The sequence below is a fragment of the Macrobrachium rosenbergii genome, chromosome 20 (assembly GCF_040412425.1).
Source record: "Macrobrachium rosenbergii isolate ZJJX-2024 chromosome 20, ASM4041242v1, whole genome shotgun sequence".
In the NCBI taxonomy this organism is placed as follows: Eukaryota; Metazoa; Arthropoda; class Malacostraca; order Decapoda; family Palaemonidae; genus Macrobrachium; species Macrobrachium rosenbergii.
This window is the reverse complement of record NC_089760.1, coordinates 30,890,001-30,910,710: the sequence shown is the minus strand read 5'-3', so window position 1 is coordinate 30,910,710 and position 20,710 is coordinate 30,890,001. Positions and strand designations below refer to the sequence as shown.

Sequence of the window (20,710 nt, the reverse complement as noted above, 5' to 3'; positions counted from 1 at the left end):
CACACGCATATACACATTCATAATATATATACATATATATATATATGTGTGTGTGTGTGTGTATTATATATATATATATATATATATATATATATATATATATATATATATATATATATATATATATATATATATATATATATATATATATATATATATATATATATTGTTTTCTTTGCTAACTGGATAACTCAGACAAAAAAGAAGCACAATTATTCCCAGTAAAGACTGGTTACATATCCCTGAATACACACATTTCGACATCAAAATCGTATTATTTAGCCTGGCACGTACGTCTTGTCTTCGCAAAAGTGTTTATTAGCACTAGATGCGGACGCCGGTCTTGTTCCCAAATGCGGCAGAAGCAAACCGGAGATGTGAGTCGGCAAAATCCACATAACGGAGTTCGTTAAGGGATATTCTGCTGGGCTCAGAGATACGCTCGGGATGTGAACTGTTTTACAATAGCAGGTTCACTGACATTCATTTCTCTCTCTCTCTCTCTCTCTCTCTCTCTCTCTCTCTCTCTCTCTCTCTCTCTCTCTCTCTCCCCTTCCATTTCCAGTCTCTTGTTTTTAAACCTTTCTACAACTATATTTGTTTATGGGTATTTGCATATGTTCTCACTGATATTTTCTTAATAAATTGAAAGTTATCTTGCTTGCATTGCAGAAACCAATGTCTGGCTATTTGGGAAATAATCCGCAGAACATGAAATATCATATTCTGATTTAAACTTTGAGCTAAGAGATTGATTAGCCGGATGATAGAGATGGTAATGAAGTTACTCAAGGTAGAACGACCAAGACCAGAGAGTAGGCCAGAGAAACACTGGATAGACAACCTCCTGGATGACTAGATTTATATAGACATAAAATATCTGGTTCTAGAGGACACAAGTTTAAGAGCAAGACCGATGGCTAAGAGAGCTAACGAAATGTGTGAGAGTACTTTCAGATTAGCCACCATCAGAATCAAGAAGAACCCGCTAAAAATTCTTCTTGAAACTTCACGAGCGGATGTAAATCCAAATCTGCAACTTTATAATGAGATTTATTATGGAAGTTGGTAGAAACTCGTTAGCTCAGAGGAGTTTGGCCGAAGTTACTGCTACAACTGTTACTACGACCGAAGCGGTATTTTTTTGTTTTGTTTGATTTATCTAAGAATTTCTTCGGTGGAGTTACTTGAAAAGAAAGTTAAGCGTAGAGGAGTTTTTGCATAGTTACTACTACTCCTATTAGTACAATTATTATCACTAGTACTGCAACTGGCATGAATTTAGGTTTTCCTTTATAAAATTTTTCGTAATTTGATTCTGAATCCAGTTGTCGTTGCAACGACAATTAGTGTTTTTTTTTATTCAAATGAATTTTGTTCGTTCGATTAATTATACTACTGCTACCACTGCTGCTACTGCTTTAATAAGGAATGACTATTAATAAGATAATTAATATTGTTGATGTATTTTTCTGATGTTCGGAATATTAACATTTATCTTACGAAAGTTTTTATGATTTTTTGAATATTGATATCTTTATTCCATCTCAAATTCACGTTTGTTAAGAACTCAATGACTGAAATTGCCGAAAAACACAAATTGAAGATTTTCATGCTTTTGATAATATATATATATATATATATATATATATATATATATATATATATATATATATATATATATATATACTATAGCCTATATATATATATATATATATATATATATATATATATATATATATATATATATTATATATATACGTATATATATTCATATATATATATATACATACTGTATATATATATATATGTGTATATATATTTATATATATATATATATATATATATATATATATATATATATATATATATATATATATATATATATATATATATATATATATATATAATATCATTAAGACTGATGGGGTATCCTTGGCCTTTACAGGAGTCTCTAACATCAAAGGCGGTCCCGAGATAACTCCTGGTGTCTCCCTCTCTGGATTGCATAAGCCACATCGACGCCATGACATGATCACACGTGGTAAGAGAATTACCCCGTTCAGCATACTAAAGCACATATTTATTGTATGTTTAATCGTAATATAATTCGTCCATATCAGCATATTTAATTCTTAGAGACTTCACTACCTGCGTAGTTGGGGGTATAATTCGCCAATATCAGGATACTTAAACCAAGGTTATGAGCATTCATGGAATGGTTCTATAAAATCTACAGCTTTACTTTCTCAGTCGCAGTATATTACGCCTCTCGGGATGCAAAGCTTGGGCGACTTTACCTAGAGGTATCATGAGCAAGCAACTTTATCATATGAGCAGCCTTGGTGCAACGAGCCCAATCAGGGAATACTACAGGTCTCGGCGACTTTATCATACCCTTATTTGTATTAGAAGTCGCCCATGATAGGATACTTAGGCCACTGAGACTTAATCATGCAAGTTTTATTGGTCGCCTATGATTTATTTCTTCAGAGTACAAAAGTCGTTGCGACTTTACCGCATATTCAGTCCAGGCTTAATTCAATACCATCAAGATGACCAGCTTGCAGCGACTTCCTCACGCGCGCAGTCGTATTGAAATAATTCGTCCACGTCAGGGCACAGAAGTCACAAAACTTCTTAACAACAATCTTGGAAAGACTTTGTCCTCGTCAGGACACCAACGTCACAGCGACTTCAGCAAATGCGCAGTCGTGGACATACAAGCCGCAGCGACTTGATCAGACTCACAGTCGCGATATAATTTGCGCTAATTTGGTTTTGGAAATTCCCTGGGCTTCATTTATCCTCGTCCTGTGGGGCCACGTGACCTTTTCACGCGTGTCAAAACACCGTTAATGTGAGCCTCCGAAAATTATATCTTTATTCTGAGGGAAGGATTTTTCGTACGGCCGACTTCCTCTCTTTCTTCTTCTTCTCCTCCTCCCCTTTCTTCTTCTTCTTCTTCTTCTTCTTCTTCTTCTTCTTCTTCTTCTTCTTCTTCTTCTTCTTCTTGGTTATTTTAAAAGCAGTCAACTTGAACGTTCTTTAATGCGGGTGTTGGGGAAGGGAAGGAAAAGGTCTCTTTTCATTCGGTTGACAAAAACTGTTTTTGATAGTTTTGTGGGGAATTTTGAGAAGCATTCATGCTGGGCACCTTTACAGTGTGTTATGATTTCTGATTATACAAATTCTACCCTTCTTTAATGAAATGCCAAATTGGCAAAATAAATACAATGTGGCACAGCATTCCTCTTTCATCGTCACAAGAGTGTAAGCAAAAGGAAGGAAAGAAATATCAGTTTGATGGAAATAGCTCTAAACAGAGGTTATATTATGGCAAGAGTAAAAGGGAGAATATTAAATACAAAGACGTTCAGGGTTTAGAATGCTTATGTTAGTTCTAAACAAACCATGGAATTGCGAGAATATTAGATGCAAAGACGTTAAAGGTTCAGACTGGTACACTTAATTCTAAACGCACCATCGGATTTCTGATCTATCTGTTAGCCAGACAAGATACCCTGAAGAGAAAGTTAATTTCTTCATTGTAATTTATGTCATCAGTAATAAATTTCTTAAGAATAAAAGTAAGGAAAAGATGGAGAGGGATAGAAAGAGAAAATTGGATAAAGACGAAGCAGCACGAATTGTCTGTTTTATTAATTGCCTGATTTTTCATTTCACTTATTACGGTATTCTGTTCCTAGCCTTATCTCTCTCTCTCTCTCTCTCTCTCTCTCTCTCTCTCTCTCTCTCTCTCTCATGCTTCTTGTTTTTGCAATAGTATCATTCTGCGGAAGGTTGCTTGTCACGTAATGGCCTTTTCAACCTTTTTACTAAGAATTGATGCAAATAATAATAATAATTTACAGAATCGCTAAATAAAATTGAAATCACGGGTTTAAGGTAATTCCGTAAGCACAGTTTCACCTCTCTCAGCTGGTATAAAAGGAGGCAATTTCGTATCGCCGGGCCGAGTGAAATCGGCACCCGGAGATATGTAGCCATTTGTAATGAACTGCGCATGCGTTAAGTTCTGGCTGCCGGTCGAGTTCAAGAGCTTTAGAAAGGCATTATTCCCGATTTAGAGCGCTGGCAGTCAACGACGTTTGAGAAAATTGCTTTACACTTACAGTATTTCATCTCACCGGAGACTGTCATTCCAACCGCTTGATCATTGTTTCTCTCTCTCTCTCTCTCTCTCTCTCTCTCTCTCTCTCTCTCTCTCTCTCTCTCTCTCTCTCTGTTTACAGTATATCTCTCTTTCTCCAACACCATGCCAAAGTCTTCATGTTTTATCGTTTAGAGAAAGAAAGAATGAGAGACAAATGGTAATATGAATGAAAAATTTATTGTGATACGACAAACAGACAGTTGATCAAAAAATGTATTCAATATCACAAACTGTCACTGATGTAACAATAGCCTCCAAAAACCAGCTGAAAATAACAAAGCGAAAATTTACAACCCTGTATATCTGAATGTGTTGTTTGACTGTTGAGAGGCACACTTGAAATCAGGAAACAGACCACAAATTATGCGAAACCAATATAAAATTGCAAAGCGGAATGCCTACCCATATATCAATTTCGTCCGCTTGTAACAGCGATAGTCTTGTGGCAATGAAATCCAAGTTCAGAGTTGCAATCATTCATATCTCGGCTAGCCTCTCTCCACATTAGTCCTCATATATGCTAGCACAATGAAGTTATTTGGGTAAGAGCTTCGGGACGATAAGTAACGCCCCTATGGGGAAGGGCATGCTATCTCGACCTTCTCTTACATTACCATCGTTTTTTACGGTGTTACGCAAGTGGTATTAGTAAAATATAAGGGGAGTACATAAGAAAACGGACGCATGACAAACTGAAATCATTAAATAACATTAATGCAATTCCTTAAGTTGTTCTTTACAACACCGGGCGGCACAAACACAAGGATCTTGGGTGCTCATGAAGGCAAAGGTCTTTCTTTGGTAGCCATCTAAATTTAGGGTAGTGGTGGCAGCCGACACAAAAACCATTTGTGGCAACCAAACAAAGGCCTTTAGTAGCCATCACATCGGGAGAATGAGGATTTAGTGGTCGGGTTAACTGTGGCCTTTAGTGGCCATCAAATAAGTTTTCAGAGACCAGGAGAACGAAGACTTTATAAATCAGTCAGTCAAAAGAACTTGTGCATAAACTGTACAAGCTCAAACAATGACAACTGGAGGGCGGTCAAGGATGTCGGTGAGACGATCTTTGCACTGCTGTCTGTCGGTCAGTGCAGTTAAGGAATGTTAGGTGTGGCCAGTTTTTTGACGGATGACCTCAGCTGAATGTCAGCACAGAAGCACGTCTGTCACGCGATGGTTTCTCGATCAGCGAAGCTAATCAGTATAAGGTCTGGTCACCACCTGCTTTGGTAACCCCCAGTAAATGACTAGGCTAAGTTTCCGTGATCACCCATAGTCGTGTGGGCATTGGATAGCTCCTCAATCAAACAGCCCCGTAGAGACGGTAGTGCTGTCAGTGCGCCTCATGCGGTCCACTGTAGACATTACTTAAGGTTCTTTGCAGTGTCCCTTCTCCCCCTAGCTGCAACCCAATTTATTCCTTTCACTGTGCCTCTTTCTTCCATCTTACTTTCCACCATCTAATAGTTGTTTCATAGTGCAACTGCGAGGTTTTTCTCCTGTTACACCTTTCAAACCTTTCTACTCTGTTTCCGTTTCAGCGCTGAATGACCTCATGGGTCCCAGTGCTTAGCCTTTGGCCAAAATTCTATATTCCATTCAATCAAATAGCTAGCACTCGAAAACTTTCAAGAGATCAAATCTCAGGAGTCTGATGTGAGCAGCTTTCGGTCACAGTGAGGCGTGAAATGTCAGCACAATGACTGAGAGAAATGCATTGAAATCGAGCGTACTACATAATCAGCAACAAAGGTGCGACCTCCTGAAGTGTTTGCAAGACTTAACAAGGTCGGAGACATCAAAGACCTTTACAGGAAAGCGAGTAACACGCCGAAGCGAATAACCAGCAGACCTTAGCAGCACGAGAACAAGTAGTCAGTAGCGCGACCCCCTGCAATGTTTACAACTCGGCGAACTTGATGAAATCAGTTGACGCTTGAGAGATAGATAGAGAGATGAATAGATAGAACTGGAGCTCTGTACAGAGTGTGTGTGTGTGTGTGTGTGCGTGTGTGTGTGTGTGTGTGGGTGTGTTGTCTTCCGGGAGAAGGGGCGGGGGAGAGGAGGCAGGGGAAGGGAAGCTAAGAGAGATACTGCCATTGCGTGTTGTTTTTCTGAGCAATTTTTCCACCTTGCATTGCTGGTGTGCGTGAATGTAAAATCTGAATTAGAAACGCTGGCAGTGCGTACACTTACAATTTACAGTTATGTGGAAGAGTTTGCCAGTGTTGTTATGTATCTTTATGTGCAACCGCAAGCTTACTTCCATACTGCGCTGATAAAGCTTAATTTGCTTTTCGGTCTCCTCACTATTAATCTTTTTTTCTACCACTTTTATCTCTTATTAGTGGAGTTATATAATTGCCATGCGACCTCTCGATCAACGATGTTACGTTTAGACATTGGGTCTTTGGTCTGGGCTTTTAGGAGACCGTTATAACTACTTCATTTTAGTGTCTCTTTAATTTTCTGTAAAAGAAAACTATTGTGTGCTAGCTTTGTGTGTCCGTCCGCACTTTTTTTCTGTTCGCAGTTTTTCTCTCCGCGCTTTTTCTGTCCGCCCTCAGATCTTAAAAACTGCAGAGGCTAGAGGGCTGCAAATTGGTATGGTGATCATCCACCCTACAATCATCAAACATAGCAAATTGCAGCCCTCTAGCCTCAGTAGTTTTTATTTTATTTAAAGTTAAAGTTAGCCATAATCGTGCTTCTGGCAACGATATAGGACAGGCCACCACCGGACCGTGGTTAAAGTTTCATGGGCCACGGCTCATACCCCATTACACCGAGACCACCGAAAGGTAGATCTATTTTCGGTGGCCTTAATTATACGCGGTAGCAGCTGTACAGAAAACTCGATTATGCCAAAGAAACTTCGGCGCATTTTTTACTCTTTTATTATGGTGGTCACTAAAACCGTTGTTTTAATGGCCGCGAAAGGCATTTCTTATGAAACAAAACTCGAATATAAAACAAAACAATTTGTTCCTATAAGGCTGTTCTCAGCGCACCGCTAAATGGTTACATAACCTGCGCGCAGCTGAAAAGTTTCAAGTTTATGTGTCAGTGGTCACAAATCTGACTTAATGGTTACTGTAAGCTATTGGCCTTTTGCCGACTTTTATTGCTCTCCCATGAATTTCTTAGTAATTGATAATGGGTTGCTGTGAGTTTACCACCTCTCTCTTTACCACGTAAGGTACTTTCAACTAACTTGCATTTTGTATTGATTCTCTCAACGATTGCTTTCATATAATTATGATTATCTATCTTTATTTGACATCTGCTTTTTCGTGCTTTGAAGAATGTGGTACATTAGATGAGTGCACATTTGTTAAATATTTATTCTCTATAAAAGATTCTAGCTCTGTTTGTGATTTGGAATAAAAAATAAGCAAAACATTGCAGCGTTATATGGATTCCGGTGAACATATAGTTTTTTTACCCTACGAGATGACATAAAATTCATTTTTTTTATATCCCGCTGAATGAATGGCACCCGGGGACATTGCCACTTGTAATCAACTGTGCATGACCTAATGCACTGTTGCTGGCTGGGATCCGTAGTTTTAGATTTAGTGGGCTTTCATTCAACCTGTGAGAATATTGTTATACAGTTGCAGTCTTTATTTCGTAGAAGTCATGTCATTTTTGAGGTTTAATTATAGCAGTGCTCTCTCTCTCTCTCTCTCTCTCTCTCTCTCTCTCTCTCTCTCTCTCTCTCTCTCTCTCTCTCTCTCGCTTAACAGAACAAAAATACATACATATATTCCTAAATGCATATGTACATGGATGTGCATACAACAATACAATCAATAATACTCTGGACAAAATGCTTTGGTCCTAGTCTTTCATCAATTAGATTTAAGAATTTAAAAAAAATCATCCCTGTAGCCATCACAACAAAGGCCTTTAGCGGACTAATGGACACCAAAGCAAAAGCCTTACATGGACTAGTGGACATCAAAACAAAGACCTCAGTGAACTATTGGACATAAAAACAAAGACTTCAATGAACTAATGGACATCAAAACAAAGGCCTTTAGTGTACTAGTTTTCAAAGCAAAGTACTCCTGTGGGCTAATGATCATCAACACAAAGGCATTTCCTGTACTAGATGACATTAAAACAAACGCCATTACTGTACAAGTGGGCATTAAAATAAAGGCCTTTCGTGGACTAGTGGACAACAAAACAAAAATAGTCGACATTGGGATAAAAGCCTTTGGTGGACAAGTGAGCATCAAAAGAAAGAGCATATACTGGACTAAAAGAGATGAGAGCAAAGGCCGTTAGTGGACTTGCGGACTTCAAATCAAAGGCTTTTTGTGACTGTTGGATATCAGAGGAAAGGACTTGAGTTGCTTTCAGCGCCAGTAAAAACAAATGTTTTAAGTTGCCGCCAAAGCGGAGACCTTTGGTGGCTACCAAAACAAAGATTATTTCACTGGTGGCACAACAAAGCCTGAGCGGATACTGAAACAAAAGGGCTCTAGTATCCATCAAACAAAACACTTTGGTGCTAAACAAACACGCCTTTAGTGACAGTCAGATCAAAGAGCTTGAGTACCCAGCAAAACAAGAAGCTACTCTTGGATGACAAAATAAACAACTCTTTGCTAACAACAACAAAGTCCTACAGTAACTTACATAACAGACATTTAGCAGCCCCCTGAATAAATAGACATTCAGGGGCAACAGAACTCATGTCATATAGGGCCGTGTAAACGAATGGCTATAATAAGTATCCAAATAAGCAGGACCTTAGTTATTGTATAGAAAAAAACATTGTGTTGCCATCATCAAAGTCCTCAAGTTGCCTTCATAAGAAAAAGTCCTCTTATTCCAAACAAAGTGAAGGACTCAATTAGTTAATGAAGCAAAAAGTCCTCTCAGTATGTCTGGTCAATTCTATACGACCCGTAAAGGAAAAAATGGCACCCAACTACAGGAGAATGTATCACATTCTGTGGGGTTAAACCCAACTCCTTTTCCTTCCCCTACATTCAACTTCTTTCCAATAGGCCTGGGATGAGAAAGGGAATTAGGATGCCCCTCCCATCGACCTCTGCAAACGGAAACGCAGTCAAGAATAGGAATACGGGGAGGACAAAGCGAGGCGCAAAGGCGTCCCCGACGTCTTAACACTATGGATCGAAGATAAACTTGCGTAGGACGATGGTCATTGATTTCAACTGAGACATCCTTCCTCCCGTCCGAAACACTATACTGCAACACTTTTCGCAACATTGATCAGTTGCTTCTTGTGTTTTGCAACAGCATTTCTTTACTGGGAGGATGGGCGTATTGTCAATTGAAGTTCTCGCTCATTCTTTATGTTTTTTTTTATTTTGTCCTTTCATTTCGTACTTTTCCGACAGGACCATTCTGCAAGTGAATGGCTTCATTGGCCTCAGTAATAATAATAATAATAATAATAATAATAATAATAATAATAATAATAATAATAATAATAATAATAATAATAATAATAATAATAATTTATCCTGATGCCTCCATTTCACGAGGTTCCGAAAATATCATTCGCATTGTCCTGACCGTGATTTTCTTAAGACGATCATAGGTAATTAAAATTGAGATAATGACACCGACACCCACCTGCTCATTCAGGGGGAATCTACCACCATCTTATCCTCTCAGACAAATTTCATTATGCTGTTTATTGATCCTTCGGTCATGAAAAATCTATGGATACAAGCTTTATTAATTATTACTTGATTTTAATTGGCAGCTCTCCTCGCTGATGAAATATAAAAGTCAAACTTCGTTTGAAAGTGATCAAGATTAATTTTGCCTTTATGAATTTGAATCAGTAGCTGCAATTTCCCTCTAAAACATCAATTTTACCAACATTTGCCTGAATTGACTATAGCCATTCATTATAGCTGCTATTGTTATAACTGAATGTTAAGCTTTAAGACACTTAGACGGCAGCTAACAGCATTAATCAATCAGTTATTTCTTGAAAAGGAATACAAGTCGAGAAAGACGTTTGGGCAGACTTCCATAAATAGAACAATTCTAAAATTTTTCCATTCCCGCTGCTCAAGTCAGTGATAGCGCAATACTGTCATGCAGCGATCGCCATTTTTTCGCGGAGATAAACATTAAAGAAGTTTTGGGGAGCGAAGAGAAAACTTTACAGGATCAGTTACATTCGGAGATTGAAATGGAGATGGCCTTACATACGCAACTGAAATGCTACGAAACGAAGATAAACATATGTGAGCATGACAAGTTCGAAACGTCAATTGGGGAAATGGGTAGAGTGAAAATATGTCTTGTTCCAGTCGCGCTGTCTATGGCGCATCAGAAACAATAAATAACAAGTAAAAAATGCGCCGAAGTTTCTTCGGCGCAATCAAGTTTTCTGTACAGCCGCTACAGAGTATAATCAAGACCACCGAAAACAGATCTATCTTTCGGTGGTCTCGGTATAATGCTGTATGAGTCGCGGCCCATGAAACTTTAACCACGGCCCGGTGGTGGCCTGTCCTATATCGTTGCCAGACGCACGGTTATGGCTAACTTTAACCTTAAATAAAATAAAAACTACTGAGGCTAGAGAGCTGCAATTTGGTATGTTTGATGATTGGCGGGTGGGTGATTAACATACCAATTTGCAGCATCTAGCCTCAGTAGTTTTTAAGAAAAAGTGCGGACAGAAAAAAGTGAGGACGGACAGACAAAGCCGGAACAATGGTTTTCTTTACAGAAAACTGAAAATCTACAGTTTCTGCTCATATACATAATAGTGGATTTTCACGTACCAGTCACCTTAAATTTTAGATCAGGGCGTCAATAAACCTGTATATGATTCCAGAGGGAAGGTGCTGGTAGTAAGTAGTAAGAAGTTGGTGACATAATTGCCTTATTATGAAGTAAAGTTTTTAAATACTGGATTGACCACTCATGTGGGAAGCTGCTGTTGCATAATACTAGCATTAACTCGTATCGAAATTTATTTCAGTAAAATATCTTGGTGTTGGTCAATGATACTAAGTTATAAGATACATTCAGCTAACGTTGTCATCATGCTACAGGTGATCTACTGCTGCACATTGAAGTGAAGTAAAGCAAATTTCCTTTGAAATTTACTAATATTTTTCTTTTAATTGTTTATAATATTTTGCATGAATCTGTTTTCCAGACTGTATTGTGTATGGGAGTTTAATCGCATTTAATACAGAAAAAATGACAAAAATACATTCAGAATAGTCGTAGCTGCAGTAAAAGTGAAACATTCCCGGAGAAAATACGTTTTCAGCATCTGTCATATAACCGACAGTTCAAAAAATGCTCGTGATGACACTGATATCTGAAATCTTATAATGGATCGGCGCTCGAAAACGAATGGAAATATCAGAGGAAGAGAATGAAAGGTGAAAAAGACAAAATTTCAAAGGTTAACGTGACGGAAATAGCAGACCTCTAGAGGGTATTGTGATAATGCACAAACAGAAATATCACGGATGAAGAACGTAAGGATATTATGATATAGTTTCGGAAGTGGTTGTGTTTTTTAAGATTTGAGAATTGAGCACGCTGACGTGTGAATGAGCGGGTTTGCAGAAGTTGGCAACAGGGCAAAGACAGAGGCAGTTTCAATTGTTTTGAAAGGTCTAGGACAGATGTTCTTGAGCGTGGGCTGGTTTTAGCTTTTTTCAACTCCACCGCCGTTACACGAAGCAACACCTGATCATCAGGCCAAAACAGTGTGTAATTTAACTTGTTTAACAGAAATAGTTATAATAATATCTTTTTAATGCAAGTAGCAAATTTATTACAGTGCAGTGCTATTTTTTCCTTTCCTTTTCAAGAATCAAGGCTTTTCATTAAGAGTACTCCTAGAGTCTAGGAGTACTCTGAATCAAAAGCTTAGATTCTTGAAAAGGAAAAGACCCCTCCTACGGCAGTAATTAATGGGTAATAAATATCCCTAAAATGAATGAGACAAAGTAACAAGTTAGATGAAAGAAGGATATGACCTGAATGTATCCGTAATTTAGCTGTACTTGTTAAGTATTCTCGAACATTTAATCTATATGTTACTTAGTCGAGCCAGGTTTTAGGAAAAAATGCGTATAAAAAAATATGTGAATCGAATGTATATGAACATTTTCCCCTCACGATTATATCTCATGATTATGACAAACTACATTGAATGCAATTTCCATAATGGAGGAGTTCAGTAATTGCCAAGTATTATTAGAAGGGAGTTTAGAAACCCGTGAACGATCGCTTAAAGAATTATACGGGGACTTTGCAACACGGGAGAGGGAATACATTATCCAAATGATATGCATTAAATCACAGAAGTCGTGAATTTCCTGGTTTAATTTGATATCTCTCTTATCATTACTCTAATCGTTATTATTATTGATTTTGTTTCAGTAGTTGATTGTCATTAGTTTGTACTTTAATAGGAATTAGTTTTTGTTTATTTCTGTGCCGTTGCATATTTTTGGGATTTTGCACCTGACCTTCCTTTTCGAAGGATAATGCACATTTTCGGGATTTCGCATCTAACCTTCCTTTTTGAAGGATATTGTGGTTTGGAAATAATCACAGAGTTCTTGTTGTGGGGGCAGGGTCGGGGCGGGGGTGGCTGTAAGGGGGCGGGGCGGCACGACCGATTGGAGTACTAAGTCACTTCTTCCAGCAGTTGGCGTAATTGGGTCGGTGCGGATGCTGTTAAAACCGGTACACTACTTTTTATTCTTTTGTTTTTTATCAGAAATTAGTCTGTTTTCCGGGAACTTAGTTTCTTATTGTAGTAAGCGAAGGGATTATGGAGTACATTTTACTTTTATTGACCGGGAAGTACATTCATTACCTGGTGACTGACACTGCATCTCTGTCCTTTTCTTTGATTCCACATGACGCTAATAGAGCTACTAATTCAGCCAGATGCATTGCGGAAACTCAGACAATCTCCGAAATAGTTCATCACCTGTCCTGCTCCGTCTTCTTGATGAACCTTATGGCATGCTCGCCCACCTAATTGATGGGATGCTTTGGAATTTCATTAAATCATCATTATACAAACGCTCTTGTCAACTCTAATCATTATTCCTTCCGTGGCTTTGGACCCAATTCATGCCTTGCTGGAAGACAGGTCTGTCTGTCCCTCGGCTGCGTTCTCGTATTGATTGAACGAATAAGCTGTCGTCAAGCCCGCAAGGGCGAGCAACCAAGAGCCTTGCTATTCACCAATAATCTTTTCCCTGTGAAATATTCACATTGATGCCAGGTCTAATTTTTTTTTCTTACATTCATCAATCATCTATGGCGTTTTTTTTATGTCTGCTGTTAGTTTTAAGCCTTTGCTGTATATGAGGATTATATAATTTGCCTGCGATTCCACAGCGTTCTTCCTCCAACATGAAGATCATTTCAACTGGGAGCCTTAGCTACACGCCATTAATTTCTTAACACATGCATGTCTCAACTTGGAATCCTCCACTTGCCGGATACAGGACCTCCCCTAAATTGTCTGCATTAATACTATTTTCATAGGATGCCGCGCGCACATACACCCTCGTTGACCACTTTTTGGAGCAGGGAAGTGATACTGGTAACATCATATCAGATTAAATTTGAGAAAATCCAAAAGGCCTTGGGAGTTTATTGAAGACGACAGTTGGTCACAATGAAACCAGAGAAACCACCAGAGTAAGTAATCATACAAGCTGCATCAAAGATTATGCAACCAAGAGGTGGGAAATAATCATTACAACAGATGAACAAGTAAAATGACCCCAGAATTCATTTGAGCAAAAATTTCAGACGGCGAGGACGATATTATATAGACTCGTGGCTAAAACATATGGGAAAGGGTGAAGATGAAAACAAGAGGGACGAGGTATTGCGTCACAGAATGTTCACCGTGGATAAGGAGGAGCACAGAAATACATGATGGTAAGCTGTATGTAATTGCTGCAGTGTCTCTGACAGATATCAAGTAAAGAACTGCTTAAAATGTAAAAAAAATTGGATATAAGCAAAATAAATGTACAGGAAAACGTGTAAGGGAAAGGTTGCAGGTTAATAGGTTATAATTCAAGTGAGACAAAACATACAGTTTTCTCAGGCACACATGATAAAATAAACTAGCTGACAAATTAATTGTTCCCTCTAGATGGACTAAATAAGGACTGGAAAGATGTCCAGGAAATGCAAGAGAAAATAACGATTTTTAGATTGCCATAACCACTTGGCTAGTAGGAAAGTGTTCAGATACAAGCCATACTTCGGAGTAACCTCAAAGTATGGATCTTGTGATATCTCATATGTAAGTGCATTTCTATTCTAAGCTCATGTTTTACTCTTAATGAGCTTGCTGTATTAATGGCCTTCTTGATTCATTAGCACCAGAGAGATAAGAGGAATCTCATTAGGTCTGATATCTGCCCCTTTTTATTTAGGAAACAACTCGATTCACAATATACTGTCTAGAGGAAGTTCTTTGTGCCTACAACGTGGGTAGTGTAAAACCGATTGTTAGGATATTAATATGGCGTCTACAAAGACTCAGACATCCACTGAATCTCTCTGATGCAACCTGATCTAAGTGATCCGTAGCTGCCGAATTGTTGCATGCGCTGTATTTTCATGTTAGGGCAATGTAAGAAATAATCTCTATTTCTGGACCAAGGCCTCCCACGGCTTCCCTTTATTTATTTGCCTGAATCTCATCGATTGATTGATTAACGTGTTATTTTTGTATTAATTGTACATCTTAGCTTTTAATTATTCTTATCAGTATTTTGATTAATAATGTCGAATATAATGTTCGTGATACTTTCATTACTTCTACTTGTTCCTTGCTCTTTTTTCATTTGTCTTCTTATGGAATACCGCTCTTTAGAAACTTTCTATAAAAGTTCACGGCCTTCCGTCCTATCCTATGAGAATGCGTGCACTCTACAGGTAATAAAAAAAGCTATCAGTTCCTTGGCATTTTCTTGTCTGTCATTTTTGGGCAGCGGTGTTACATTTGAGTTAGGTTAGCTTCCGGCATTGCGTTATATGTTGCGAGACAGTCTACGATTATTATTATTATCATATAATTATGAAATGAGGAAATATTCTTACGAAAGAGGGTTAAAATTTTTTTTACCATAGATTGCAAAGCAAGTTTACACAGAATAGAACACCCATTTAAGAAATAAGGGCAAAATGACCTAAGAGAACAAAAGGGAATGGTAAACAACTGCTACGCCAGGAAACAGGTAAAAAAAAATACGTACACAAGAATATATGTCTGAAGAACCAGAACAGACAACAGTCATGTTATTGAAAGGATTTAGTCTAAAGAAATACTAACGAATACATTCACAATCTAAAATCTATAACTCGAACTCATGAGGACAGCAATTTTCCCCATATGTTATTGGAAGAACAGCGGAAAAGAAAGGCTGACTGAATAGTTATCCTGCATCTAAAAATATCACTTTTGGATACTGATTTTATAGCATAATAAAAGCTGAGTAGCAATATTGACAATAATAACATAAACGTTGTATAAATACCAAGAATTTTATTTATAGCTTCATGTATAAATATCTTAGATCTATACAAGAATCCATGCAAAGAAAGACTGTGGGGTAAGAGGCAAATCAATGATTTGCCTCTTACCCCAGAGAGAGAGAGAGAGAGAGAGAGAGAGAGAGAGAGAGAGAGAGAGAGAGAGAGAGATGTGTATACAATAATTACGATGTGTGTGTGTGTGTGTGTGTGTGCGTAAGAGAGAGAGAGAGAGAGAGAGAGAGAGAGAGAGAAGTGTTTACAATAATTCCGATGTGTGTGTGTGTGTGTGTGTGTGTGTGAGAGAGAGAGAGAGAGAGAGAGAGAGAGAGAGAGAGAGAGAGAGAGAGTCTACAAAATCACAAGAGAGTGAGAGAAGAGGAAAAAGATTGTTCATGATAACTGCGTAGTAGAAAGACGGAGAATGAAAGTCAGACAAAACGAGACAGAGAAAAAGCATGAAATTAGGCAAAGGAAGACTTCAACAGACAGAAACAAGAAAACTTCTTACCTTGATGCAGAGGCATAATGAGAAGGGAAATGTAGCTACGATGAGCAAATAAGATATGAAGGTGAGGATGAAGGCGCATAGGCCTGGGCTGTCCGTGCTCGCTGAAAGAGAAAAAAATAAATATCTATTAGTCACTAGATCATGTAAACTGTAATGGAAATAGCTACATAGTAGATGCATATATATATATATATATCTATATATATATATATATATATATATATATATATATATATATATATATATATATATATATATATATATATATATATATATATATATATATATATATATATATATTATATATATCTGTCACGGGAATAACAGCCTAATATAGAATATAAGCAACGATATGGCCACGAGGAAATTGAAACGACATTGTGCAAGATCTTATACCTTTACGCTAAGGCATTTTCTAGCAAAGTGTAAAGAGTAAAGGCGAAAGATCTTGCACTCTATTGTGTCGATTTCTAAGTGGTCATATACTCTGTATATACATATGAATATGTATATTTATATATGTATATATATATATACTGTACAGTTTTTATATATATATATATATATATATTTATATATATATATATATATATATATATATATATATATATATATATATATATATATATATATATATATATATATATATATATATATATATATATGTATATATATACACACACACACACACACACATATATATATATATATATATATATATATATATATATATATATATATATATATATATATATATATATATATATATATATATATATATATATATATATATATATATATACACGATATAAAGGTGGCTTCTCCTTAAGTAAATTAGACTTCACCCATCTCTTCAAAAGATACAAAATTGACATCCCAGTGTTATTAATGAACGTGGGGGCCCTTGTGCAAAAGCTCTTTGCAACAGCTCCATTCTCGAGATATTGTTCGGTGTTTGCATTTAATGAAATTCCTGAATGCAAGAACGTCTGCTTTTATGTACTTCTTCCCAGACGGAAAGTATGGAAATTGTGGATGAAATAAGGTATTAGCTGAGATGGGGGGCCTTTCTCTAAGTGATGCTTCAGTTCGTAATATGCAAATCATCTTTTATGCAGTTGAGTACTTGGTGCAGTATGTAGGTCAGTATGGTGGGTATGAATGCTTGAATCCTCTACAATGTAAATAATAAAACATTTACTGTGCTGAGCACAATATTCACAATTTCCCTTGGTTATCTGCCTTGTTAATGATGTATAGAGGGACTAGTGATTTATTTATTCCGTTAATCTTATGCAGGTAGCATACATGATAAATCATCATCATTATCATCATCATCCGTATTATCATAATCTCTATCATTATTTACACAATGGCCTGGAATTAGCTGATAAACCTATCACTGTATATTTCTGAGCGACCCTTCAACGTAGAATACCTTAAAGTAAATAAGATCATGGCGTGAGTATGCATACAGAATTCCGTACGAAAATTATTTCGCAAAACCAAGGCAGCGCCTCTCGTGGAGCGAAACTCCAATAAACAACCAACACCTGATTCAGTCAGGGAATAAGTTCATACTCTGATGGGAAGAACTGACGTGAATGTGGCACCTCCGAAATGAGCGAATGCCCGTCCATTAGTTAGGTAGCACTGGCCTCTCTATAGGTCTCGCCAAAGCGCCAAGGCATTATAGCCCCTCTGGTCAATTCCGAGTGATTTGGAAGTGGCTTTGATTGGTTTCTGAGCCTAAGTGAAAACTGGGATCGGATGCGTGGGATGGTAGTTGTTTTCAGGGGACGTTGGGAGCGGGGCGGGGGGGGGGAGGTTGCTGTTTCTCATTCCTTTTCGCTCTTTTGTTTTCGTCTCCTCTTTAATTTAGGTATTTTATTCCTGACAAGTTTGCAACGTAAGTTTACTGTCATTTTTGCTCTTTCAATAAAGATATATGTCCCTAAATAATGATAACATTAAAAAAAGAATTATTTCTTCATGAAGGTTATTGATTCATAAGAATACTTCCATTATATTAGATAATAAAAGGCATTCTAAAGAATAAGCTGACTAAAATGGAGAAGCGTTAGTGCAATCAAAGGTCTTAAGCGTCAGCTAAGAATAATGTATTCAAATTTGCAACTCAAAAGAGAATATGGGGTGAATAAGAATCTTCTGGGATTCGTTGCAATCAGAATACCGTAATTTTCCACCTTTTATTCTCTAAAGTTGGAAATCAATCCAGTATTTCCGACATAAGTGACACGTGTCATAAGTAACACGTGTCCCACCATCAACTGCAATATTCGTTCAGCTCCATATCTGTCTTGAAAGTAACTGTGATAGGTTTCTGTGCTGGTGTAAGGAACACAAATGATAAAAGCCCACTTATCCTGTCAACTTTGACATTAACCCCCAAGGACAAAGAAAACAAAAACCTGTGATTGAAAAGGCAAACGAAAAAAATAAAACAGAAATACAAGGAAGACTACAATGTTCTGGCAATGATGGTAACACCGAACAGCATAGTGTTTACGAAAAAGATTGCACCAATAATTACTTTAATATAACTTTAATAATATATGGTATTTAAAGCAACTTTGTTATTTAAAGCAATGTTAGTGAAAACCAAGACAGCGATGGGAACAACCGTACTTATGACTGTGAGCCGACGGCAATGGTAGTCACAAAAAAATAAGTCAAGATAAACTGTGTTATTTCCAAAACTGTTCGGTGACCTTAGTGGTCAGATATTATAACTGACAGTGTCTAGGCTTGCTTTTCACACCTGCGTGTTAGTACGAAAATCGTTGAGTAATTTTGCCATTCCTTTACTTTTATGGATGCTGAACAAATTTGATTGAACTTAAAGCCTGTCAAATAAAAGTCGAAACGTAATTTTAGTTGAGCGGATCTCTACAACGAGAGTGATTATGATAACGGGGCGAGTTGGAAAATTCCAGCGACAGTCATTTTTCACAGACATACATGTGTGATCGCAATACCGTGAAAAGATCAAGAATATATTCCCTGTAGCTGTTGTTCTAGTGACACTTACTGATATCCGCTAGAAAATAGTGACATAATTAGAAAAGCTCGAATATGCATATATATATATATATATATATATATATATATATATATATATATATATATATATATATATATATATATATATATATATATATATATGAATATATAGTGTAATACACACACACATTTGAACGCTGACACCATATACAACTTGTTTCTGTGCCCTGTTCACTGGTAGAATAGTTACAATGGTATATATACAAAATGAAGGTGTGGCCTTAGGCCTCCGATGTTGCATCAGTTTCAAAATGATCTTCATAATGAGAAACATATAAGAGAAGGAGAAAAGGATTTTTTGTTGACTGCCGCTTTACAGAATTCATACCAAATGAGCAGCTGAGTTATTGAAGGATTAGGTGACTTGAAGGATTACAGTTTTTGTTGTATCTGACGAAGTGCTGAGTGGTAGCGTTGGCGTAATCTCTTTTCCCAGGCGAAACGACACGTGTAAAACAAAACTTATCAGTTTAAAAATGATCTTCATAGAGAGAAAGAGAGAGAGAGAGAGAGAGAGAGAGAGAGAGAGAGATTATTTACCTGATAGCAGAAACTAGAAAATGCACGATTAACATCAACCAGTAGATTTAACAGACAGCTTCATATGAGAGAGAGAGAGAGAGAGAGAGAGAGAGAGAGAGAGAGAGAGAGAGAGAGAGAGAGAGAGAGATTATTTATCTGATAGCAGAGACTGTACCATTAACATCAACCGGTAGATTTAACAGACATCTTCATAGAGAGAGAGAGAGAGAGAGAGAGAGAGAGAGAGAGAGGTTAATATCTTACTTGATCAACAGAAAGAGCTTCACCAATATTAACTAGTAGATTTAACTGACAGCATCATTTCACAGAAAAGAGAGAGAGAGAGAGAGAGAGAGAGGGTGTTCGTTTTAACAGCCGAAGGAGTGCCATCAACAGCAGAAACAGCAGATGATTTCAGCAGCAGCGGCAGCAGTAAAAGTAACCTGCAGTTCGTCTATTAATAACTTTTCTCGGGGCGTAATCCCCCACACCCTTCCCCTCAGCCCTCACCGCCCAATCCTAAAGAAACGTCGGCTACCTGCTAAATTAATTATAGTATAGGCGCGGAGGGACGGAGGTGTTTTATGCGGCTAAATGTTGCTTTTTTTGGGGGTTAAAGCCTTTTCATCTCGAAAGGGGACTCACAGTCGCTCTTTGTAATCGACCAGTGAGACGTAAATCACAGATTTAATGGTGATTTGATTTTTTGAATTTTATTTTTGCTGATAAAATGCCCGGATGGTTTTGAAAGCTATTTTTTGTTTTAATAAAAAAAGGGGGTTCCAAATTATGATGAGAAACGATTGATTACTTTCCCTCGAACTATTTTTACCAGCTTGACTCTCTCTCTCTCTCTCTCTCTC

At 37.3% G+C, this 20,710-nt stretch overlaps 1 protein-coding gene and 1 long non-coding RNA gene across 17 annotated transcripts in view; one reads left to right on the top strand and one right to left on the bottom strand.

The window, feature by feature from the left end:
• LOC136849199 (band 7 protein AGAP004871-like) overlaps window positions 1-20,710 on the bottom strand; it is a 408,970-nt gene that overhangs the window by 86,204 nt on the left and 302,056 nt on the right. For all 16 annotated transcript variants that reach the window (XM_067122346.1, XM_067122344.1, XM_067122343.1 and 13 more), the window contains one exon: window positions 16,242-16,342. In XM_067122346.1, the coding sequence (XP_066978447.1) occupies window positions 16,242-16,342 (101 nt within the window). The remainder of the gene's footprint in view (window positions 1-16,241; window positions 16,343-20,710) is intronic.
• The window catches only part of LOC136849200 (uncharacterized), a 353,201-nt gene that overhangs the window by 97,063 nt on the left and 235,428 nt on the right, over window positions 1-20,710 (top strand). The gene's annotated exons all lie outside the window — the stretch shown is intronic.